The following is a 26,811-nucleotide window of genomic DNA, read 5'->3' on the forward strand; positions in this document are numbered from 1 at the left end:
AAATTATCATGGTGGTGGCAACGTTGTAGTCTTGAATAAAAAGAAGCTGCATCAAATCTCACAGTCATGTATGATAAAAAAATAACTCTTAGTTGTATTACTTCCAATCAATCCTTTATAGAAAAAGACATGTGAAGTTCCAGTTTACAAGCAATAGTTTTACACAGATGAGAATTGGTAAGTAGACACTCTTAGTTCTCATGGCTTCCTCAAAGCTGCTTTTAAGTGACTGTAATAAACTGTAAAAATGGCTCAGAAAAATGAACTCAGTTCACACAAGTTACTTCACAGCCATTACAATGTCTCAGTCTTTAAAAACAACTGCACTTTAATATACTTCTGTTTATTTAACCAGTACTGCAGATAAAAGCTGATAAAACAGGTAAAACAATATAACTGTTAGAAAAATATTTTTAAACACACAACTTTTATTTACAGTTAGGTACAAATTCCCTTATATTTAGTCAACAACACATGGAGGGAGCCTGCCTGCATCGAGGTGATGCCAGTCCTGGGGGAAGGCTGTCACCAACACCACTGCTGCAAAACAACCCCAGCAGGTGGATATTCCCTATCACAGTAAAAAACCCAAGTCCCGACGCATTTTACAACCTGTTCTTCCAGTTTTTTCCTTCCATTTGGACGTAAAAAAAGATGTTTGAGAGATTCTTTTATCATTAGTGCAAGAGAGGATGGCTGTGCCTTCACTTGGTGCTGCCTGTCCCTGCCCAGGGCTGGAATCCTTCGCTGCCATCGCTGTCCGTGCCCAATTAGGGCTGGAATCCCTCGCGGCCATCGCTGTCCGTGCCCGTTTAGGGCTGGAATCCCTCGCTGCCATCGCTGCCGGTGCCTGCCCAGGACTGGAATCCCTCGCTGCCATCGCTGTCCGTGCCCGATTAGGGCTGGAATCCCTCGCTGCCATCGCTGTCCGTGCCCGTTTAGGGCTGGAATCCCTCGCTGCCATCGCTGTCCTCGCCCAGCGCCGCTGCCCGGGCGCGCAGGGCGAGCGCCACGGCGCGGGACGGGCTGGGCTCGCCGCCTGCTCGGCCCAAGGCAAACAGCGTTAGAGGGGGCGGCCACCCCGCCGGAACGGCCCCTGCTCTGCAGGGATCGCTTCTGTCAACTTTTTGCCATGAAGTTACATGGAATTGAGACTGCCACGCAAGGTCCCATGGCCTTGTTTTACTCTGAGCAGGATGATGTCCTAGGGACTCTACCCCCTTTCACACCAACACATGAAGTCTGTTTCTAAACTGATTTAAAGTTCTTGCCTCTCTCTTGGGTGCTCCCATAAGACAAAATGGCTCATTTACCCAGGAATTTCACTCTCTAGTACACAGAAGCTGGTGGTCAGGCCTTAGAAGTCACCTCCAACACAGAACAAGCCACCAAAAAGCACAGTCTGTAGAAAAAACTCACTCCACAAGCCCAGTTGTAGGGGGATAGAATATAAGAAAATAAAGATAGTGTAGAAAGTAATCTTACCCTAAGGAGTTGCAGCTGGGCCAATTATCAAAGATTAGGAGCAGGCCTGACTTTAACAGGCCACAGCTGAGACCAATGAGAAGAAGATGCTATAAAAGAGTGGGGTGGGCCCTTGAGAAGGGAACTGGGGTCAGTGGCTGCTTTATGAAGAAGAAAGCGTCAGTGCTCTGAGGAGCTGCCCATGAGAAACACCAAGAAGGTCTGAAACTTTTGTGATAAGGAGACAACAGCATGGAACCCCTGCAGTAAGATGGCAACACCCAGTCATTTTGTTTTCTCTATACACAAGATGCTAAAATGCTGTGTCCCTGACATGCAGCTGTCACACACTGTGTCTGTGCATCAAACATTTTTACTGAGCTGAATTTTTAAGAGTTTCCTGTTTTTTCATCTTACTTGCTTACCTGGTGGAAAGTCACTGCTGCTTGAGATCTCAACAGAAAAGGGATGCTGAAAACAAAATTCACAAGCAGATTTAGGTCATGGTTTCCCTCCTGTGTGTGTTTATCTTGTATTTGAAAAGATACCAGTTATCTGTAACAAAACCATGCTCTCCAAGTCTTGAGCAGGTTTGTGATTATGAGTGTTCAATAGCTATTCTGATCACATTTTTATATCTGCTCAAGTTAATCTTTAAAGTGATTTCCATGCATACAGGCCTTTGCCACACATATGCCCATCACCTATGCCACACCCCAGATTCTGTATAGGGGAATCTACATTTCCCTCTTTTGCCCATCTCACCTCATTGTAGGATGTGTTTTGGCTTCTGTCAAATGCCCTTTCTGCGTAGCCTGGCATCTCCTGGGCAGGTTGCATGGATGGGTGGTATGAAGAGGAGCTTCTCTGAAAAAGAGTTTGGCATCAGCAGTCTGTGATCTGGCTTCCATCTGTGACTGTGTGGTCAGCACTGCTCATCTCCCTTGTCTCAGGGAAATGGCCTTTCTACTAAAGCCACAGTGAGATCATTCTGGCATCTCCTTCTGAAATCTGACCTTAACAACTACAAGAACATACACACTTGGGAGGTGACAAATCTCCCTCTCAGCAGTCCCACTCCTAACACTCAACACAGGCAGATGTTGTCTGAAAATCCCCAGAACGTAGAAAATGTCCCTCATATTCAGCTTACCTCTTTACAGTCAATATTTATTTGTATTATCACACACATATTTATAGTTAACAACAGATCAAATATCAATTATTATCCATCCTTGGTTTTTATTTATGTAATCATTTTAATGATAGCCAGTCATACAGAGGGATTTGGTTTTTTGGGAGGAAGGAGAGAAACCTACCAAATACTTTTTCTCTATCAGTATTTATGTCAAGGAGTTTTTACTCAACCCAAATAAAAACACCAGACAGCACCTATATGTCCACATTTTAGCACTAGTTTGATGGCTCAGCAGGCAGGACTGCCTTGAAAAATAAATTCAAGTTTAGTTATCAGTGTTGTATGGGATTTAAAATAGGGTTAGGTCAAAGCACTCAGTTCTACCTCAGCTGAAAATAACCACAAATCACAACCCCCTAAGGAAATCCATTGCTGGGGAGGAAGGCAGCCTCCTCCTTAGCCTAGGCAAGGTTCAGGTGTGACCAAACCCTTTGGTGACCATCACTGCACATGAACATTAGGAATGTTTTCTTGAAGTTTCATAACCATAAATTATGTCTGGTGAGGCTAAGGACTTTTCTTTATCCAGACTGAATTCCAGCCTGGAACAAATAATTAGGGAACACTCACAGCATCCTTTTGCTGCCTGGAGTTAAGCAGCAAGCATTTAGATGAAGTTTGAAGTACAGCCTTTTCCCAAAGCAGCAGGCTGTTTGCACAGCTGGAGGAGCCCATGGACCTGCCCCAAGCAATTAAACAGCAGCAGCTGAGCAGTCAGACTGACCTGCTGGCCTCTTCCTCCCCGGGCAGACGAGCTTCTCTTTGCCCTTTGCTCTCTTTGTAGCTTTTTGAGTAGAAACATCTTATCTTTTCCTGCCTGTAGTCAAGAAACATTTGATCATTAGCTGGAATGCACTAATTATCCTTGTGAGGCTCAAGGCCTGTAAGTAACCAGCGACCAAAATAATTCCTTCTATTCTAAAATAATCTGTCTACAGAGGGAGCTGCAGCAACACATCTTGAAGATAAAATTCTTTTGCTACAACTCTTTGTGAGTTAGATTTCCCTGTAACTCCCATGAGGAAGGGCTCCCACCCTCCTTTGCACAGTTATAGATAAAACAGGTTACAGCCCCACAAAGCTGGATGAGACAATCAACATAGAAGCCAAATTATACAAAAGATACAAATGAAAGCCAAACTTACATTTAAAATTTGGTTACGTAAGAGTTTGGTCATGGTCTTTCTTGCTTGTATTATTTGCCAGTAAAGATAAATAACAATTCTAAACAAAACAAAACAAAAGGTCCATCATAAGCACTTTATTCTAGTCAGTGTCTAGATAGAAATGTATCTTGTTCATTTTAACCCATTAAAAGACTTATATACACACATCTCTGTACACACACACAGAAAATAGATGTATACAATTACTCAAGGAATGGCAAACACATGGATTTGCCTAAAACAAGGCAAATGCATGAAATTGCTTAAAACATTCTTTTGTAAAAGACCCAAAAATTTGTGGACTTGTATTCAAGATGAGAGGTCATTTAAGTGAGTCAACAGTACAAGATGCATTTCAGATAACAAAATAACATAGAATGACTCTGTCATTGCCAGTTTTTTCCACTTAAGGCCTTTTTCTAGTTCTTTTCATTAACAGATACTTACAGTACAACAGTAGAGATGATGAAGAAGAAAAGTTCACTTGAAATTAAATTGTGGTAGATCCACACTACCCATTTTGAGACAGTGTAGCTTTCCAGTATCTGTATCCACTCATCAACTGAAGCATACATGGAAGGCAAACCTCTGAAAGGACCACATTCTTCTGAAGGTTTTAACCTGAGATTGTGGGAAAACAGCTACTTAAAGCTTTGTGTGTTAGCCAGTGAATTAGTTAATATTGTGATTTTGTACATCAAGATGCTCCTCAGTTTTCTATAGCCCTCTAACGTCTTTGGACTCCCATGATCTGTATTTCATTTTTAACTTGTGTTCCTCTCCAGCCATTAAATGCCCACCCCAGACAATGCAGTGAGACATGAGTCCTTGCTGCAATGGATCAGCACCAAGCCCTGTAAGCACAACCTTGACATAAATATAACCTGTCAATCACTGTAGCACACACTACAGGAAATTGAAAAACTGCATTTTTTTAACATTTCACCACAAGGTGAAATCATTTCACCTTGCCTTCAGGGACATGAGTCACTGCAGATCTTCAGTAACAACAGAAGGTGGTAAAATAAGAGAGCTCATTGTAAGAATTAACATTGTCAGGTAGACTGAAAAAGGAAAGTGTTTGCTTTGAAACTGAACCACTCCAGACAGTCTGAATTTCCCACTTGCCCTCAGGAAATGATAGCTCTGACAGCTTTCATCCCATCTGATTTCATGTGTCTCACTAAATACCGAAATCATGTTGCTGACTATTGTCAAGAGAAAAGTGTATCCATGCTGCCCTCCTTCCTGTGACCAGAGTCACACACACAGAACCAAAGCAGCTTTGAAATACTGGTAACAACCCAGATGCATTACTACAGGGTCAGCCTGCCTGCAGAAAGAGCCTCTGAAGTTCAGAAATAATCCAGAAGCTGATCTCAACTGAGTTTTCCCAGGTGTTTCTCTGCTGCAGACCCAGAATCACCTATACTCTAAGTAAGCTGGGAACTAGGACTTGGTCACAGAAACTTTAAGAGGAGGAAAAGTAAAATTTTATGCCTTTAAACAGGAATCCAAAACTTTAATGCAACTTTGTTTCTCCTCCCACTTCCTCATGGGACAAGTTACTCAGTGAGTCACATTCTCACAAGCTCACAGAGCAGATCTTGTTTTCAGAGTACAGAACAACTCACGAACACCTGAAACCTTCCACCAGCAGTTAATACAACTTCTTTTATAGAGAAATGCAGACTCCTCTGCCTGGTATCAGGTCACCCAGCCCAACTGAGTAGGCCTGGATGCCAGTGATCTTCCATACCTCCAGACAGTGACTCCAATGACAGACAGGACTCCAAGGAAGGAAGGACAAAAGAGCAGGAAAATGAAGGATGTGGTCATTTGAGCAGTTCTCCAGACTTTGCGAGGGGGCTGGCAATTCCTCATCAGACTGACCTTTAAAGAGAGGAAGGTACTTTGGAATGCTGCTACCTGCCACTTCAGCTTGGTTTAAGTCAATCTGAAATTGCTGAAATAGCATCTATCAGAAATTTCCAAGACCAATTTCTATGTGAATTTGATAGATAGAGTGTAGTTTTATAAAACTTCAATAGTATAGTCTTAAAATAGTAAGAAGCAAAATGAGGTTCTGATGGGTTCTTCGGAAGTCTGCTGGGTAGAGTTTGCTTTTGTAGCATATGCAAACTCATGGTTCAGGGAAATTTTAATCCATCTTTCCACATACAGCTTTGTTCTTCTACATTCAACACTACAAACTGCTTCACGACCTAACAAACAACTTCTCATCTGCTCATACTACCAAGACAAACAATTCTGAAAAGAAGACATTTCCACCATGATCTTCAGCTGAATCACCCTGCTTACACCTAGATAACTTCACAGTGGGGAGTTGCTGGGGAGTAACTGAGAGGCCAAAGTCCCAGCCACAGGCTGAGTGTCTATATTGACATATGCACTTGCCCACTGTTAATTCTCCAGTTTAATTTTACTACTTTATTATTTATGATGAATACATACATAGTTTGTTACCTTTTTCACAAAAAATACTATAAGAAATGCTATCATCTGGATACCAGGCAACAGAGGTGAGAACAGGATACCAATCCTACAAGGAAGGATTTATAGGAGAAAAAAGTTACATCTTCACTAGTCACCATTCAGTTCTCAGTGCACTGAAAGCAGAAAAATACCACAGTAACTTCATATACAGATAGTGTGGGATTAGTTGGAAATGTGATTTTGTTACCCTTGATCCTCTTACAGTAAGTCCACCTTTGAAAATATGCAATTTCAAACACACATGTTATGTACAGATCTGCAGAACCCTCTTATAACTGGAGTAACATATTCATTCTAGGAAATAAGGCATCTTTTCCAGCATTTAATACTGAGACCATTTCATCAAGAACATCATCCCAGTGAGGAAGTAAACAAAACTCCAGGATATTCCTACAGGAACCTATCAGGTTTCTCCCAGACCAGGTGGCCACCAGGTTAATTACTGACTGAAGGTATTGTTACTTTGTTACACATAATTACTTTGGCAAGTCACAATCCTTACCAAAGGCACTGAACAGCTCATCTCCCAGTTATTTATCCTGTTCTTTCTGGGAAACGCCCACAAACATCAGAATAAGATTTTTTCCATGATAGTTCTACATGCAAATGAAGTTTTGGCTGTAAATTTAACACTTACCAGGTCAAAGTCTGTGCATAGATCAAATCTAAAACATTTCGTCCAATATCAAATTCTGGCAGCCCCAGGCTCACACAGACTGTAGTTCCAATAATTCTGGGGAGAAAAAAAACTATAGTACAACAGCAATTGCTAAATGATAAAGTCCTCTGTAGAAATCCCTGTAAATGACCTTCTGAAAACAAGCATCTGTGACAAATTATTTAGAGGCTGCATTACTGTCATGCAAAGAAGCCACAACTCCTTCATTAGACAGGGCAGCAAAAATGAATTAATTTGGCAAAAAAAAATCCTGTAAAACAAAGCAGGGTTGAAGTAAGACCTAGTATATGTTGCACACAACTGAAACAGAGAACCAACAAGGATTTCTTACTGCATCAGTACATATCTATACCATAGTAACTACTTGTTGCTTTAAGCACAAGTATTCTTCTGCTAAAGCAGCTGAAATGTCCAGGGACCTCAGAACAAAACTGTAATAGCTTTTTCAGGTCCTGAGAATTTTAATCATTAATAAAAAAAAATGAAATTTGTACACTGATACTCTTAATGTACTCTCAAATACATCCTACTTCAAACTAGCTGAGGTTGCAAGGAGCTGAAACAGACAGGTAAGCAAGTACTGAGAGGATTCCTACTGAGGACCAACAATCCCTTTTAGTCACCTCAGTTCTCCTGAGCTGGGGAAACAGTTTTTTGCTTGTTGTGGCGAGAGCAATAAAGATTTTGGTAACTATCATATCTTGATACCACCTTATCAACTACATCACCAACAGAGCTGGGCTTTCAGGAGGTTACTCTGAGCACAAAATATTAAATACAAGCAATTGTACTTTGAACCTTTCACATGTCTACGTCAGGTGCTTTTGCCCAGCTTATGGGAGGCCATTCCTCACAGCTGACATTGCAGTTTTAGTTCTGTGACTTTCTGCTGGGAGGTGGTTTCCTACTGAACACAAGAACAGGAGGATTAAAGTACACTGGCAAGAGCTGTGGAGGAAAAGTCCTCAAGAACTTCTCAACATTGTCTTGTATAAACTAAAGAAGAAGTTAACAAAGCCCTACCTTGTAAACCAGTCTTGTTCAAATCATGGGCAGAGAGCAAACAATGGATCTCCTACACAAAAGTATGGCCAGGGATCTAAATGCTCTGTAGAGCTGGCAAGAACTTAAATACTGCCTAAGCCATAAGCAATGTTTGCCATTAAGAAGGTTCACACAATAGATGACAGAAGTAAATGACTTTTTCCTTACATCCAGCCCACAATACTTTCTCATTTATCATGCTGGAGACCTGTACCTTTGAGAGACTCATTATATGCTTAATAAGACTGATAAAATCAGATTTAAACTTGTGGACACTGTAGTGACATAACTGAGAGGGAAAAAATCACAGTGGGTACACCAAGGAAAGGCAGCAGTGTCCCATGCTTATGCAGAGAAGATGGATTTGTGCTTGAGACACCTGATTGTCACCTCAGTCTCAGGAAATCCATGAGAGTAGGATGTGGCTTCCCCCCTGCATGTGTTTCCATCTCCAAAGGGAAAAAGGACACACTGACCTCCTTCTAAGGAGGAAAAGCAATAGACACAAGGCAGGTACACAGAGACTCTGCCTGGTAGGGAAAATCAAGGAAACTTCAGTGGTGCCACAGCCATGCTTCTGCTGGACTTTTCTCACATGGAGAAAACAGATCACATCTTTGGTTAATGAATGAAAAGGAGATTAGAAAAGTAGTACTCACCTTCGTAAAAACTCTCCAAAGAAAGAGCCAAGCAAACAAAATATGAAGTCAACTAGAACAAGACGATAGATATCTTGGCCAACCAAAGTTTCCCAGCACTTTAAGAAACAGAAGAAAAAAAAAATCAAATTAGAATTTAAAAATGATGCCATTTAAACATTGTTCCCACATGCTTGGGCATCTGAAACTTGATCAAAGATCTGAAATCTTGATCAAATACATTCTAGCAGCCTGGCAAATCATGGTTGACTTCTCAGTGAACAATGCTGCCATCCAGCTGAGACCTGAGCTGGGCCATTCATTTTTTTCTAGAGTTGATTTCTCTCAAGTTGCTAATAAAAATTGTTAGGGTAGGAAACTCAGCTTCCCACGACACCCCATGTGCTTCTCTTTGCTGAAGCAAGTCTCTTATCCTAGTGGTTCCTAACCTGGCACTGCAAGTCAGAGATTTGTGTTCTGAAACTTTACCTGTGACTCTGAGGCAGCCACGATGTTCAGCCAGTAGTAGCACAGTATTCCAACAATTGACATTTTCAGGATGGTATTTCTAAAAAGAAGAAGTAACAGTAACTGCACCAACAGCTGGTCCATAGCTGGAGGGAGTGATGGCAGGATGACCACTGGTTACACTTTTTACCTCCTCTTGGCACTGCAGAGTGCCAGAACTAGCAGGAGCTCTCCTGGGAGCTCAGGTGTGGCATTGTTCTATTGTCCTGGTAGGAGGGGAGCTGGGCATGACAACCTTGGCACAACATCTGCCTAACAGGCTGCTGGCTGGCTGTGGGGGCTCCTCAGGGGAGGCAGGGATGAGGGACACCAGGGGTTAGGCAGGGTAAATTCCAGGCATCTGTTTTTAAGTGAGATGACCTCAGTCCTCTGTCTATTACCCTTCCTTTCCTGGGGAGGGGCCAACAGCCCAGGGGCCATCAAGGAGTGCTACAAGCCCAGTGTCACAGAGCACCCAGCTGGGAGGGAAACCATTCCTCATCCTCATGCACAGATATAACATTCCAGAAGCTCATGAAAGACAAAAGGTCATGATGACAAGAGTGTACAGAAGCCTTTGGAGAATATGAACTCTCCTCCATAGCTCCCTATTGCCCCACACCACCCAGACACAACTTTGTATCAAAAAGAACTCAGACAACTTCAGGCTGAAAGCACTAAGAGGTGGCAGCAAGAAATACCTGATAATAGTGACATATATGTGCTGTCCAGGAGTCTGAAACTTCTCCAGGTGCCCGAGCCAGGAGAAGAAGAATGGGATCAATGTGTTGAGGAGAGATACAATGACAGGTAGCACCAACATGGCAGCTTGTCTCTGTAGATCATTGCTATACCCTTTCATAAACAGCTAAGAGAGGAAAGAAACATAATGAAACAACCCAAACTTAGAGCCTTAACCAAAATACTGTCTCAAGGTGTGTCCACAGGGAAGCCCCCTGGCTCACCTCCCTGGATGTTCTCAGGTTGGAGAGTTTCATGTTTTAGGGGCCCATGAGCAGCAGCACAGTGACCCTCTCCCCTTCCCCTAAATTATGTGGGACCAAGGGCAGGAGCCCCAACTCAAAAGCAGCTCCTGGGGAAGAAGGGACATGTCCTGCTGAGGCTGCTTCTTGCTGTTTCTCACCAGATGCACTGTCCCTAAGCTGACCATGGGCCCAGGCAAGCAGCTGCTGGAGAGAGGAGGAGATTTGCTCAGACCCCTCATCTCCCTCACTCTTGCCACAGTCCCCAGTGGGGCAGGCCTTGCAAAGCAGCTCCTTAGGGCCAGCAGAATTTGTGTGTGCCCTGGCAGCAACAACAGCTCTGCCTGCCTGTGCTCCTCATAGTGAACAGAGCAGTGCTCACACTCAGTGTGAAATACCTATGTGGAAAATGCCAATTCTGGCCTTACCTCGAGGTTATTAATGGAGAGGAAGTAAACACCAGTAGAAGCAGCTACTGCTGTTGCCAGGAAAACAACCCAAGCAAGGAGATGAGTAGCAATACGACCAACTCTCTCCTTCACAGAAAAATTTAGAACTTCTTTGTTTACTTCAGTGAGATCTTCCTGCAAAGAAACAATTCCTGATGAAAAAGTTCTTAGTCAACAGCATAAGGCAAAACTTGTTTCAGGGCACTACCAGAGAAACTGAATGAAAGATTATTGCTCTAGAAGATGGGCAGAGTAATATCCTAGGAACATTTACTGGGCAATTTTGTGTTCCTGTCCTAGAAGTCAAGTTTCACAGAAAATATTTCCAGCCTGCCTTTTGTTTATAAAATAGTTAAATAGCAGGAAGGAGAGAAACCTGAATAAATACTCTGTATGGCAAATATTTAATAGTCACAGAAACTCCTTCAATAGAACAGAAGCACACAAATATTTATATGTAGCTCAATGAGAAAAGGGAAACAAGCAGCTAAGCCAATGCCAGGAGCTCAGACCAAATGAAACACAGGAAGTCAGGAAGATTTAAATCTCTTAGGTACAGAACTAGCACACTTGTGTTACTCTGCCAGAGACTTGTATGTGCACACACCAATTTGTATGCACAACTCAGTTTCTAACAAAATGACTAACACACATTAGTTTTGTGCCTCTTGTGGTTTGTACCTTTATTTGTGTGAGGAGATTCTTTTGTTGCAGCTTCACAGCTTTTTCATTGGTTATATTGAAGTCCCAAGTACAGAGCAGCTTGCTGGCATTCACAGAGAATGCCTTTGTTAACTTAACAAAGTTCCTGGAGAAGAATCTTGCCATGCTGCAATGAAAATTAAATTGGTCAGATGTGTAACAGGGAAATTCATCAAGTCTGTACAGCAGGGCAAGGAGGGAGATTTGTCAGCTTTTCCATCCCATCACAAGTTTATTGGACCTATGTCAGAGCATGTCCCATACAACAATGTGGAAAATAAACATTAATGTAAGGAATTCTAGCATTTCTATCTCAAGATTGTTGCTAACAATCTTTACCTCTGGAAGGCCACATCCATAAGAAACAATATTAGGAGCAACAGCTTACAAAAGGGGATCACAATATTCCCAGTTTGAAATGGGATTCTCTGTATGTCCTTCACTATTTTGCAGTTGTTTTTAATTTCTGTAATAAAGGTTTGATTCCTAGAGACAATCTTTTGAGCAGAAATTTCTACTTAAACTCTACACCTGTAAATAAGGACTTACAGAAACATACTCAAGTAATTATTACCTCTAACTGTTGGCAGGATGGGGTTTTTAATTGTGTGGGTATTTTCCCCTTAATATAAGAGAAACAGGAATTCACAGTCAGTTTACCTGAACAACAAGATAAGAAAACTGATGACAAAATATATTCCAACAGTGAAAATATAGGCCAGCTGCATGTTGTAAGATGGACCATTCTCCACGTTACTGATTGTAGCATTGGTGTAAAAGCCATAGTAGAGCACTGTTTGTTGAAAATAACCCTGAAAAGACAAGGACATAATTCAGAATATTTGCTATCACCTCCATGGTAGGAAGCATAATAATCTGAAGACAAATTACTGGAGGTGGGAGCTGTCCTATTCCTTATTCTGAAACCACAGGTGTGATTACATTTAACACTTACAGCTCCAGTGAGCAGCTCCAGGCCCGTGAATGAAAGGTTATTTGGTTCTGCTGCAAGAAACTGAGGAATTGTGATGAAACCAAAGTTTATGAGGAATGAGAAGATGTTCAAATTTAGCAGCCACTTCAAGAAAACAAAATAAGAAAGAACACTTGTTCCAAACTCAGCACCAATGATCTTCAGAGTCTTGTGCCATGGCTGCAGTTGTTGAAAACATTCTGAAAGGGTATTTCCAAATCTCTGAAATGACTGCAGGGAAAAAGAGGAGAGGCATGAATCTTAGCAAGCAAATAGGACTCAACTTCACAGAATAAAGCTTCACATTTTAATGCTGCAAGAATACACACTTTAATGTTGTTAAGAATGGATTTGCCCCACTCCATGCACCATAAGATGGTGAACTGGTGCTCCTAAGTGCTCCTGCAGTGCAAGTCATTGTTAATGAACACTGCAGCAATTAACTGGATCTTTGGTTGGTAACATGAAGAAAGACACCAGATCCCTCTGGAGGCAGTGGTAACACTGCAGCTAGAGTGGTTTCCTCTGTTGTGACTGACAGAAGTTTCTGGCACTTACCACTGCTACTCCCTGTGTACACTGAGCACCACGATGCCTTGATTTTTTGGTTATTTCTTTCAGAACTTTGTTTCTGTGGAAGAGCAGGGCAGGGGTGACAAGCATTATAGTATGAGTTGTAATTGAATCAAGAAACCAAAGAAGATGCTGCAAATACAGTTTCACCCCTGTGCACATGAACAGAATTAGTACCACATGCAGATGTTGTTACTGGTTCATTTCATATCAGCTGATACCTTGGCTCCTGTCCCTGCTATGACAGCATGCTCTAACCCCTCCACTGACTCACACTGGCAGCAGAATTTACATATATTTTGTAAGGAGACAAAAGGGTGGTTGAGATCATGTGGTCTCTTCTCCATTTTTGATGACCAACATCCAAGTTTCCTTTGAAAATAAATCTCAGGTTACCATTTATAACCAAATCTCAGGACCTTGATATTCTGTTTTATATTACTGTGAGAGATTCTTCTTATCTCCATCATTAAATTATTTTCTCTTGCAAGACATTAAATTTTAAAAGTGCATTAAAAAGTACTTTGTCATAAAGTGGTAAACCAAAATTCAGCAAATGGCAAACTCCCATAGTTGATAGCTAGATGTAAATTTTAAACATTTGCAACTTCTAGCAAATATTTGTAAACATTTGCTAGAAGTAAATGTTTTTAAAACTAAACACAAACTTTTATTTTTACCTGATCTCTCTCTTTTGTCTCATGGTCTTTGGCATCTTCTGGATTGCTTTAATCCTTTCATTGCTGGACATACTTGCAAGACTTCCAACTAAATCTTCCTCTGCATCAAACCCACGCAAAAACAAATTTGGGGATAAGAACACAGTAATTTTTATACACAACCAGAAATAGATATAACAATATCCCTCATTTATACTGCTACCAAGGTGTGTAAGCTGAGACTTAATTATTTTGCCCAGAATATCTTCAGCTCCCTCAGAACTCTAAATCAGATGCAAGTAGTCCTATAATGTTCATAGAAAGAGCTGCCATGTAAAGGAAAATTAAATACTGACACAACTCCAAGATTCTGGTCCACCTGATCACGTTTGACAGTTACACTTCTATCATGCTACATATTGACTTGAAAATTAAACTTTTGCTTCATTTATTCCATAATTTTAGTTGATGTAAGTGTCCCTACTTATCACTACCTAGGCCACAGACACCCCTCTCTGACCTGACAATCAGGCTGCTTCTGCATATTGGAATTTGATGCTAATTCCAGACACAGTGGCTGAAAGCAATCTATTAGCTGGTCAAACAAATTCTAACAAAGAGCTTAGCATTTCCTTCTACAATTTAACACCTTCATATTGCACCTAATTTCATTTATCATGGGATTTGAGTGTGTTAGGAGAGCATAAAAGATTAATCACTACCACAACACAAACCTAAGCTGTCCCCATAAGCACAGAAGGGCTGTACACACAGTTCTGGTGACAAACAGAGCAGCACCAACCACACCATCCTTGTACAAGACACTGTCACATACTGAACCCCTTATCTAAAGCCTACCTTCCCTGCACACTGGGTCTGTTTCAAACATGCTGGAAGAAGTCATGAAGATCTCATCGGGTGGTCTTCGGTTGCGTCTCCGAATGAAGCTGTCTGAATTGAATAACACACGTTCTTTAGGAAGCCCAGAGAGTTCTGACAATTTCACTTAAAAAATTCAAATTTCACTTTGACAAGAACAAGCTAAAAGTCTATCCTTTAATCTCACTAACTTCATGCAAACACACACCCCCACTCACTTCTTTCCTGGTTGTCTTTGACAAGAACAAGCATTTTTTCAGATAAATGCTGGAAAAGAGGGGCTGAACCCAGTCTTCAGCTGTCATGGAGAACTCCATCTAACCCATTCACAAATGCACACATTCACTACTCAAGGCTTTCTTCTTAGAAGACAAGGCCTTTCTTTAAAAATCCTTCCCCAGCCTTCAGGGGGATCATTTTGGAATCACACTCCTTCATGCTGAGTATGTGCCAAACTCCCATTTCCCTGAGGTCAAAACGCAGCTGCTCTCTCCACCTCCTTTCATCCACTTACTCAAACAGGTGACTACACTCCTGAAAAGCATCTGCCTTCCAGCCATGACACAGTTGAGTTTAGCCACAGCTTTCCTTGCCTGGCCTTGCCAGTAAGATAATGGCCAGTCCCAGTGTCACATCCCAGTGTGGAGCTCAGCTCTCTGATGTGGAAGAACCCCATCTATAACCCCTTTTATTATGTGAAGGTGTTCATACCTGAAAAGAAGGCTTTTAAATATTTCTTAGTATGATTTTATGGAGGCTGAGATTGACATGCAATATTGTGATGCACCACAATCCTTACCCTCTGATCCACTGGAAATTCCATGAGTGTAGGGATAATCCAGCATATGGGAGGTAGAATATGGGGTGTAAGTCAGTTCTGGCTCAGGCTCAAAGGTAAGATTGTCTGTTGAAGGAAATCAGAGTTACACAAAGCTGCAAATGGCTGTGGGTTATTTACAGACACAGAATGCCAAGCCTATGACAAAATACAGATCTAGTGCCAACACAGCAACCTAGTTCCTCAACAAAACTCCCACGTCCCACCCCAATGTACATCCAAGTACTCAACACCTTACTCAGTCCATACAAGACAATATTTGTTGATCTGTTAATACATCAATCCATGGATTTGCTAATAAAACACATGAACTGCTTAAAAAAACAAAAAGCTAAAAATATTTACAGAGTTGAGCTTTGCAGAGCAGCAAGACTCCCTCAGGACAGAGCCAAGTGTTATTTGTTCCAGGCATTCTCTAAGCTGGTCACATGAGAAATTACATACCTGAGAAATTTCCATATGGACTTGGGCTGGGTAAATCCTGGCTGTAGTCAGAGCCAGGTCCCAGGGAAACCATTGGGATGGCCACAGGGTAGTTCTGCTCCCTCCCTCTGTGCTCTCCATAGTAATCAGACTGAGATGAATCATAAGGAGTTGGGTGAGAGAATGGATTCCTTTGAGAGCTCCCCCTGTGTAAGCAATAAAAAAGAAAATCCTGACTGTCATAAAAACCCTCAATAGGTATCTTGAATTTGAGTACATTATGAAACAAACTATGATACTGAGACATATTTTGTATTTACAACTTCAACAACATAATTCTGATTTGATCATCAAATGAATTAAGAAGCTAAAATTTTCTCCACCTGAAGTTAGCTTAGACTCTAACTAAACAGGAATACTGGCTTGGAAAACAAAGACAGCCAAGGATATATCCCACTGTAAAAATTACTGGAACTAAAAAATATGTACAACATTATGCCATAAATACATTTAACTAACATTCATTCAACATGTAAAAAGTAAACACACCATTTCCTTGGAATGCTGCCTTCCTGGTAACAGTTTTAAAAATTTGTCTGAGAATGAAAACATAAAGGAGGGATTAAAATAAATCCACAAATTAAAACTCCAGAGAAGATCTTCTGCATATAAATGAATATTTCTTATGGCAAATTTACAGAGCAAAATTAAATAAACTCACCTTCTATCAATTTCCAATGTCTCTGAGAAGTGGTAGTCTGGATTTTCAAAGGCTTCATCGTAATGATAAGACATGGAAAGTCCTTGGTTTGAAGGATGAAATCTTCCTTATTTTTGTCTCTGCTGCTTCATTACCATGTAAAAAGGAACACTGATTACAGACCTGATTACAAAACAGATGCAGGTGCATAAAAATTAAAAGGAAGGAACTCCATTTGAGCAACTTAGAAGATTCTACTAACAAATAACATGAAACAGTATAAATCAGCAGTGGTTGTAACTTCATCACCTCACCATTGGGAAACTGGGGTCCACCAGAAGTGGCAGGACAAATAGGAACTCATATTTCTCTATAGTTAGGTCTCTCCAAACCTACAGAACTGCGGTGACACAGAAGTTTTCCCAACACTAATGAGGCCAGGCTTTAGAAGCATGTCAAAACATTGAGAAAAAAATAAAGTTCTCTCTCTCCTCCTTAAACAGCAAAAGCCAAATGCACAAATTTTCTCAAAAAAATTAACTCCATTTCCAAAATGAAAGAGGAAGTGGAGCCTGCCCTGTTCCTTGCTAGCAGTGCATCCCTCAGCCCCAGCTGTGAATAAGGGACCTGAGGGACCGTGATTTTGTACAGAGCTGACAACATCTAGAGACTCATTCTTAATAAGGGCTCCTCTAATGGTTTAATGCCTCAATCCTTTAAATAGGCCTGGGTTTAGATTTCTCACAGAGTGCTCCATTTTCATCTTAAAAAAGCCAGACTTAGAACTTATTGAATGGGAGTCCTCATGAGCCAGTAAAAAGGGAACGTTACATTAGAAGAAGAGAATCCAAATTAAGCAGGCAGTTCTTGCAATTAATCAAAAGCCTTACTCAAAATAAAAAAAGGAAACTATTTTTAGCATTTCTTCTTAAAGGCACCATGCAAGTTTCCTAAGCTGCCAAGCTATTCCACAGCAGGGAAGGGGAAAATAAACGATAAAGGGCAAAGCTGGTAAAACCCATCAGAACCTATTTTTATTTCAGCTCCATTCCTAGAAAAGCAGAGCTGAATCTCATTTAACAGTAGTCTCAACAAACTTTTTCATTTGCAATGGATTTTATTTGTGATGTAGCAAAGGAAGTATTATATGAAAAGTAGCTTCAAAATGATAATTATAAGGTGTCTAGTTTCTGAGGGCTTTTCAAAATCTTACTCTGCCAAAAGAAGCTCTTAAATTACTGTTGTGTCCTTTACATGCTTTAAGAGCTTGGAACACAGTCTAAAATCCTGCAGTGTGACGTAGTTGTAAAACACTGCCCAGGTTTTGCACTCTGACTTGCAGAATTATGCTTATAAACACAAGGGACTGATTAAATTCAAAGTCCAACATTTGAATCAGAACTCTGACCACACTTTGATTACAGCATGAGGAAGGGTGCTCTGAGGCCCAGTACTCAGCACATCCAGTAAAAGCACACCAGGCAATGGGAGCACACAGTGCATCACCCTGCTGCTGCAAACAACAGGGTGTGATTGCTGCCAAAAAGAAACCAGAAACAATCTCTCCTAAGTGCCAAAAAGGAGAGATTGTTTCTGGTTTCTTTTTGGCACTTAGGAGAGATTGTTTCTGGTTTCTAAGTGCCAAAAAGAAACCAGAAACAATCGCTAAGTGACACTTGTGTTTCTTCAAGCAACAATTTCACACCTACAGAGACAGAGTCAGGTTCTCGTGAAAGCACAAGAGTATTAGCAAAGCCTTCTTTCCTCATCTCCAAAAAAACTTAATAAATGCCCCATGAATCCAAGGCTCTTACATGAAAGAAATCCAAGGCTCTTACTTAAAAGTCATGAGAAGCTTAAATCTCCTGAAGAGATGGATTTCCTTTGACAGGAAGCACTTAGCTCTCGGTGATCTCTTGAGAACTAGCTCAGAATATATCGGAACTTCTGTACAAACCCTCCAGGAATTAGTACATTCTGCCCCTATATTCTATTCAAAAGCATGGAAATGATTCTTGAAAAATATTAACATGGTCTTCTGCAAAGACTTGCTTGGAAAACCAAACACCTCCTATAAATGTGGTTTATATTTCAAACTGCAATGAAAAGCTGAATAAGGAAACATTACTTTCTCAGGGGAAGAAAATTCTGAGACAATTCCCTTTGAAGAGTGTGCAAAATTACATTTTTCTATTTTTTTTTAAACTGGTTTCCCAGGAACCCAACTCTCTTGGACTCAGCTATCCAAAAAGCTGGGAAGTTTGCCAGCAGGGCAGCTGGAAAGCTGAGCACTGATCTAAACAGTTTGCCAACTTGCCTGGTCCTCATTGGAGCTGTAGAGAGCACAGACATTTTGATGGAAGTGTATGGGTTGTGCAGACTCAGCATGACCCATAAGCAAACTGGCAGAAAGCATCAGCCATCCATATCAACCAGCCAGAAGAAACAGATTAGCCTGGCTGGAAAATCTATCCAGCATTTCTTTCTCTTACTCATTTGAGAGACCTCAAGGCTTATCCATAAAGGCTTCCTCAGAAACTCAAAAAAGCCCAAGACAGATTCTCTGTTGGCTCTGGCATTATGCACTCTGTTTTCTTGGGTCTTATGATGCACTGCATGCCAGGATCACTATGAAAATCCACAGGGATATTTACAGTCTAACACTGAACCCAGCATCTGAAAATACAGTTTTTTCTCCACTCACAAAGTTTTAATGACTTGAAGTAAATTTTCCACGTATGCAAAGGCAAATTCAAATCTGACAGTTGATACATTTCTGACCAGTCATAGCTCACTGGAAAGAACCCAAAGCAGGTAATGCTCAAACTAAACCATCTCTTTGCTCTTTTCACCCTATGATGGAATGCAGCAAACCATAGTTCCAGGAACAGATAGGACATTTAGACTTAGTTCTTCCTTAAAAAAATTATTTGGAAGGGAAAAAAATAGCTGGAAGACAGAGGTTATTTATAAAAGACACAAAGAAGGATCTTGACAGATTTTCCCTCTGCATAGTGGCATCCACTTTTGGGTTACATTTTTGGATTTCAGCAAGCAACTTATCTTGCTGAAACAAACAAATCCTGTGCACCTTCTCTGGAGTACAGCAGCGTTTAAGATCAGTGGGTTTACTGATCATTGATATGTAAATAAGTTAGAAGATCTGAGGAGGGCGGGTGCTTCCCACTTAAATCCTTCAACCCGGTAATGATACAGACCAGGAAACTCCAAGCAGTGCAGACTCATAGTTCTGAATCATCTCCCAGAAAAATGACTGCCTTCAAGTCACAGATTAACAGCCTTGACCAAATATTCCAGGTTAGTTTAATCCCTTCCTGTGCAGGTAATGTTCTGCTATAGACACTAATCCTCATGTAGAATATAATAAACCAAACATGAGTGTCTTGCCAAAACAGCACTTTGTCCTGGCATCAAGCTTAAGAAAAGCCATTTAGACCTTCACGCTCCTTACCTGTAATCTCTCAGTAAAAAAAAAGATTTCATTAAGTAAATCCTATTTGCACACATCTTAAAATGGAATAAAAACAGGGAATTCCAGAACTGCATCATAGATAACTTAATAATGTTGAATGAAGGAAATAGAACTCATGGAAGAAGTGATTCAGAGGGCTGAATGTGCTCTATCTATATCCACAAAGATTGTTGAGTTTTGTAGGGTATGACTACACAGGACTTCACTGTTACCCAAGTTTTATTCATGAATGCTTATCCTGTTCAACATGTTCTATACATCATGATGATAAAGAACCAGACTGATTTCTGGAAGCCAAAAGTGAGTTTGAGAGACAAGCTGGAGTTATTCTGCCTCAGCAGCTGGACTCCAGTACTGATCACTACTCTTCCACTGTCTCAGTCCCAACAGTTTCAACATGTTTGCAAGAGACCAGGAAAGCCTCTCAGAAAATCTAAAGGGCTTGTGTACTGACACTAACCAAACACTGCACTGGGGAAAACCTCATCTCTAAATGATGTATTAACAGTGGAACCAAGTGAATCATACACGGAAGCAAAGCCACTTATCTTTACTGCATCTTGCCAAAGTACCCAACCAGCACCGACAAACACCACTTCTTCCAGGCCTCCCTTGGTGGTTTCATTGAGGTCAGCAGGGTCCATTAAAGGAACCAACATCAGCTCTGCTATTTTAGACCTAGAATTCAATTTAAGCAATCTAAATTGTGCCTTATTTACTCTTAATCCATTTTTCTGCACCTACTCACTTTTTTGCCTTATCCCTTCCATTTAACATTTCTCTTGTAATTCCTTCACAATATAGTAAGACTACAGTATTTTCATTGTGTTCACTTTCTTTGCAAGTTAAATCCTTTGTATCACCTGTGGTTGCTCAGACAAGGTTTTTGGGGAAGGACTGCCAGCTACTTTGTGTATGCAGTGTCCCAGACAGGTTCCTACTTCTTCACCTGAGTTTAGAAACCTGCATTTTAAACATGCTCCAAAAACACCTAGAAAATTGTTACAATATGTAGTTAAATTTTAGTGATCAGTAAAGTGTTATTAAGTGGAGGCACATACAGTTTTTGCATAAAGGGAGTGGGTGAAAGTTCAGATACTTCATTAATTCTGTGAAATTTGTAGTACTTTCCCTAATCTACCACACACATCCCTGCTTCTTCACCCAAAAGGCTCCATAGACCCAATTCCTGTGGACTGAAGTACATATGACAATGACTTTGAAGGATCTAATCCTTTACCTGAAGGCTTCTTTGAGACCAACTCTCTGTGTTTGGTGCTTTGTTGCTTTTATTCTCCTAAATCTGACCACAAGGGTAAATTTAATTCATTAGGAAAATCATAAGCACTGAGATATATAACTACTAAAAATAGAAAGAGCTGAAGAGCAGGAACAGTATACCTGGCAGAAAGAGGCAGGGTTATTAAGAATAAGAAACAGAACTCTACATTATTTCTTTAACCCTTGAAAAGCATTATCTAGCTTGTATTGTGACCATTATGTGGAAAAAAAGGCTGAAGCAAGAATTGTTTCATATCAGTGCAAGTCAGTCTTGTGACTAAATTTCTAAAAAAGAATCACAAGGAAATGAGTACCTGGTTAGAATTAATTTTCTGCTTTGAATGGAAAGGCAGCCAACAACAGCAGGTCTATTAGAAGATACTGCTTACTAGAACAGTTCTGACTGAAAGAAAGCCATAAAAGAAAGCTGTGTTTATTCTGCACTTGCAATGGATACCTCTCCACTTGCAACCTGCAAATTGTACTTTAATGAGCAGTATCAGTTACAGGAGTATCATTCACCAGTTCAAGTGGAAAAGCTTATGAAGACTACACATATGATCATTTTGGATAATAAACAGGGGTTTGCATACACTCGAGGATCCTGGACTGAAAAAGGGCATTGTTCTCTTTGCAATTTGTGGCTTAACTTCCTCTTACGAATACTGTTGTCCTGTTACTATTTGCACAAGCAGCATTAAACAGGACCCTGAGGGAAAACAAAAAGTATATCTGTCAGAATATTGGTAATACCAAGAAACTAGAACATTGCTAGGGGGAACCAGTCCAAGGAAGAGAACTGGTTTTGTCAAAATCCTTATATGCAGTTTTCAACAAATAATTTCACATAAACTGAATACTTTTTAATTTTCCAGATAAAATGCAGCTCCATTAAAATCCAGTGTAGCCTACTGTCATGTTAAGGGTGTATTCTACAATGAACATAACCTGTGGACTATACAATCAGCAATTAGAGACTTTTTCACCAGCACATGAAGAGGACACCACTGTAAAGTTCTAGTTCCTCTTAAACCTGCCCATGCAGCCATACCACACCACCTCAGCACTTTATCACTCTCCAGGGTAAAAGTCCTTTGTCACTGACAGATTTTATGAAAATCCTTTCACTAGGATTTTTCTCCTGAGAAGCTGAGAGGCCTCAGAAATGAAATGTAAACAATAACTATGTGATAGCTGTGGAATGTGGTCTGGAGATGGGTTTACCAACAGGTGCATCTTTGATTGGTTGCATGTGAATTGTTTTTAATTAATGGCCAATGACAGCCAGCTGTGTCGGACTCTGGGTCTGTCACAAGATTTTATTATCATTCCTTTCTAGCTTTCTGATGTCTCCTTTCTCTTTCTCTTTCATTAGTATAGTATTAACACATAATTTTCTTTTAATATAATAGATATCATAAAATAATAAATCAGCCTTCTGAATCATGAAGTCAAGATTCTCATCTCTTCCCTCATCCTGGGGAAGAGATGAGAATCCTGGGACCTTCAAACACCACCACAGTCCTTCTGACAAAATTACTTTGGGGGAAAAAACAACCAACAGAACAAAAAAAACCACTAAAAGACTAAACCCAAAACCAAAAAAACCCCACCTCAAAATAGAGATGAATTGCTTTGGTGGAGTATTGACATATCAGCCCAGCAGAAGTGTCGTTTCAACTGCATTCCTTATCACCTGCAGCCTGCTGTTCCCTCATCCTGCGCTGGCTGTGCCGCACGGGCAGGGACGGACACGCGGCCTCACCTGAACTGTCGCACCTTGAACGTGGCTGCGGAGCCACTGAGCGGCTGCTTCTGCCACACAGAGCAGGGCCAGGAGGGAGGGGACAGGGTGGCAGGGCTGGCGGAGGGGACAGTGGTGACACTCAGGCAGAAGGGGGAAGCAGAAGTCAGCGCAGCTCCCGTGCAGTGCCCCTGCTTTCGCAGGTTTGCTTTACTAACAGAGCATTACTAATGACAGCAGCTCAGCAATAAAATCCAGAACACGAAGATTGGCTTTTAGATGTACATTAAGTATTCTGCATAAAAACGTTTCAGCCTTTGTAGGTTAAAGAGTAAGTCTGTGTGTTTTGAGGGAGTAACAGAATGAAGCACCACAAAGAACACGAAAACTGAAGCCCGAGATTTTCCCCACTTATTTAACACAAATTCCCGTTACCTATTGTAACACAAAAACCTTACAACATGGAACACAAAAAAACTCACAACCTGGAAAGTACAGGGCCATATCCATTCACTAGCTAGCAGAACACTCAACTTACACCAAACTGAAATGCCACGCTCCGGGCTGTGATCGCAGCCAGGCTGGTGCCACACCTCAGAGAGAGGGTGACACACTGGCTAAATACCTCAGGGAAGTGTGGCCGGCTCTCCCATGAGACCAGCCCGTCCAGCTGAAGGCAGAGGAAGCTCGGATGTGACCAAGGGGCCGATAAAGCTGTGAGGCGCTGTTCGTGCAGCAGGGCTGACACCAAGCCCTGGGCGGATATTCACCTTGCAGCGAGCAGAAACCGAGTACGCTCCTGACCTCCCCGCAGTCCGACTCTTACGGTTCCATCACTCCAAGTGAGCAGCAGCCGTTTGGAAGCGGCAGCACCTGTCGGGGCTGCGGTGGCTCCTCCCGCCCCACCGGGCCCCCCTCGGACCCTGCCCCCGGCCCTGCCCAGCCTCTCCGGGACGCAGAGCCCCGGAGCTGCCCATTGCGGCCGCTTACCTCGCTCCTGGGCTGGGAGAGGCTGCCCGGCCCCGCTCTCCCGCTCCAGGTGCCCGGGAGCCACCGCCCCGCCCCGCTGGCCGCCCCTCCCGCCGCCCGGCGCCGCCTTCGGTCCCCGTGTGGGGGACCCGCTGCGGCCGCCGGCTCCCCTTCCCTCCCCCCCGAACGGGATGTGCGCGGAAACGCTCCCCCGGAAAGGGGACCTGAGGTCCTGCTCGTACAGCTCACGAGACAGAAAAACAACAAAAACAACTCCCCGAAGTTCTTTGCTGTTACCTACCGTGCAACACATTGCTATGTTTCTCTTCGAACTCCAAGATGTTCACTGTCCTTCTCCCACGAATTTAAACATGCTTTCTTTTGGCCTGGGATAGCAACAACACCACAATAAAAGGACAGAGAGAAAGAGTTTTCAGACACAGGATGCATTTCCTTTATCGCTGGATTAATCACTTGTAAAGCAAAGGAACAATCTTTCCTCACATACTTTTACTTGAATTAAAGGAAGGCTCTTTTAAGGGTGAAAAATTAGTTCACTATAATGAACTCCAGCATATGTTCTCTAGCATAATCCACAGTTCCTGGACAGGGTGTTTAACACCAGCCCTTCCTGTACTCTGTATGAACCAGAAGGTGTTTTCCTTTAGTCTGACACAAGAGATACTGATTTTTCTTGCCTTTCTCCTTTCCCTTCTTCTACCCATTTCATGCAGAGGTATGAAAAACTACAGACTGGACTAAACTCCAGCTGAGCATCAGGCAGGGTGCAACACAGAGTAGCCAACAAAGTGCTGGGGTGGTGCTTCTGACATGAATTTCTATCCCACAGCAGCTCAGCAGGGATGCCTGCCTCACCTTCCCTCACTCCACTGCAGCTGCACTCAGGGATCCCCCAGCACACTGCAGGCACTGCCAGGGCCCTTCCCAAAGGCCAATGCTTTGGAGCAGGAGCATCCTCAAACTGAATTAAGGGGCCAAAGAGCCACCACTGGGTGGGCACAGACAAAGCAGGAAACAGGGTAAGGAAAAGGCTGGCTCTGCTGTCCCACACCTGTGGCCTGCCTTTTTCCTTTTTGCTAATACTGTATAGATTACAGACCCCCCCCCAGCTGCTTCTGTGTTGATATAGCTTCTTATGCCATTTTGGCATATTTTATCTCCCCAGAAAACCACACATCTTCAGACTTCTACCAACCATTCCTAAGTAACTTCTCTGGTCAGCAAGACTAAAAATGCAAACAGATGAAAAATGCCCCTGTCAGCCTTCGGATTAATGCCAGCAGGGAACTGGTGATAAATCAATCTGCTCTGTGTTCAGAAGCTGTGCTGGTGTAACTGCTGACTTTTACCAAATGACCAGTGCTTTTCCAGCTCCTGAACTCAGTAAAACGTGTTTATCCTGTACCAGACACATTCTACATAGACTCAAGTGAGTTTTCTAATGCTGCTTTAAGATTAGGTTTTGCCCTAAGCAACATTCCTGGGATGGCTGCAGAGGACCTGTCTGCAGATCTCCTGTACTGCCCCAGAGCTGCCTGCACGATGCACAGGCCACAGCACAAGCTACCAGGGTAGTGAAACATGAGATCCCCCAAAATTAAAGCAATCACTCAGAACTTCCCTGAATGCTTAGAAGCATTTTTGAGATGTGGCATTAGGAAGAGGAATGACACAAAAGAAAAATTGTCCTGGAAATGGATGGTGTTACTAAACGTGACAGACCTTTCTCCAACATCCTGGGAAACAGAACATGGCACTGGCTTCCATGCTCAGCACAGACAGAGCTGCTGCTTTTGTGGATAAGGAACACTGGACAAATGATATACAAGTGGAACTTACTGCATTCCCTGCATCTGACTGTTGTGCTCTGGTAGAATCATCCATTCTCTCCTCCCCAGCATGTCTGTCTTCCTGTTTTTCCACCTGGGATTGCTGTGATCCATAAACTTCATTGAAACATTTCCAAGTGTCATAAAAGCTTTCTCAACTGAAAAAAAAAAAAAAACCATTAAAGAATGTTCTCACAAAATTCCTGGGGAAGTCAATTTTGTTTCAATTCCTCCAAACTTTATTTAAATTTGTTCTCATGGGATCATTAACACAATACTTCTTTAGAACACAGAGTTTCAGAAACAGTCTCATTAACCTCAAGTGTATTGTTCACCTTTCCTCTTTGTATTCTTCATGGTAAAAAAAGAAACATAAATAAAAAGTGAAACTGCCACCCCAGATGACACCCCAGGGCAGCTGTACCCTGTAAATATTCCTATTTAGGGCCACACAAAGCCAGCCCATGCTTGGGTGGCTTCAAGGCACCAGTAACAGTGGGTACAAATGCACATTCTCATCCAGCACATGAATCACACGCTCAGCACGAATGCTCAACAACACTAAATGATTTTTCAGGAATGCTGCTGAGGAGCTTGATTTTCCATCCCTTGAGTTTTTCAGAATGATCAGCTGGGAGTTGTTTAAATGAATCCCATGAAATGTGGCACTCAACCCAGGAACCACAATCACCTGTGCAAATGTGTAACACTGAGGTGTCCAGCTTTGTCACCAACACCCCGATCCTGCCGACACTCACAGCATCAGCCTTTGCTATAGGAAAAAATCCCACCTGGCAAAGACCATCCTGATCTCTGAAATCTCTGAAAAGGAGAAGGGAAAAAAGTAATAGGTCTCCAGAATGAGTCATAGAAGGATGAGGGCAAGTTATATGTTGTTCTCATCAAAAATTGCTAAAAATCCGTATTAGTTATAGAATCCGTAGAACCATCAAGGCTGGAAGATACCTTTGAGATAATCAAGTCCAACTGTCAAAGATAAACCTGCCAGCACGAAGGCAAGAGCACCTCCATGGTGTGTTTCTTTGTTGGTTTTTTAAGCCATTCAATGCAATAAGGAAGTT

At 41.9% G+C, this 26,811-nt stretch overlaps 1 protein-coding gene across 4 annotated transcripts; it reads right to left on the bottom strand.

The window, feature by feature from the left end:
• Positions 1-92: 92 nt before the first annotated feature.
• On the bottom strand, positions 93-23,983 carry TMC5 (transmembrane channel like 5). 4 transcript variants are annotated; one of them, XM_077186702.1, is made up of 23 exons: positions 23,901-23,983; positions 16,414-16,575; positions 15,714-15,898; positions 15,231-15,335; positions 14,411-14,503; positions 13,574-13,673; positions 12,879-12,951; positions 12,303-12,551; positions 12,008-12,159; positions 11,327-11,474; positions 10,625-10,780; positions 9,915-10,081; positions 9,196-9,274; positions 8,728-8,825; positions 6,983-7,078; positions 6,316-6,391; positions 5,588-5,721; positions 4,276-4,449; positions 3,808-3,886; positions 3,387-3,479; positions 2,230-2,331; positions 1,890-1,935; positions 93-1,039 (listed from the first exon to the last, which is right to left on the bottom strand). In XM_077186702.1, the coding sequence occupies exons 2-23, from the start codon at positions 16,485-16,487 to the stop codon at positions 939-941; spliced, it is 2,580 nt and encodes an 859-aa protein (XP_077042817.1). In that variant the 5' UTR covers positions 16,488-16,575; positions 23,901-23,983; the 3' UTR covers positions 93-938. The 4 variants fall into 4 exon arrangements, with proteins under 4 accessions (XP_077042817.1, XP_077042819.1, XP_077042820.1 ...); XM_077186704.1 differs by having other exon boundaries at positions 16,414-16,538; positions 23,901-23,952; XM_077186705.1 differs by having other exon boundaries at positions 16,414-16,535; positions 23,901-23,948.
• Between the last annotated feature and the right edge of the window lie 2,828 nt (positions 23,984-26,811).

This window comes from Agelaius phoeniceus, chromosome 16 (assembly GCF_051311805.1).
Source record: "Agelaius phoeniceus isolate bAgePho1 chromosome 16, bAgePho1.hap1, whole genome shotgun sequence".
NCBI classification, from domain to species: domain Eukaryota; kingdom Metazoa; phylum Chordata; class Aves; order Passeriformes; family Icteridae; genus Agelaius; species Agelaius phoeniceus.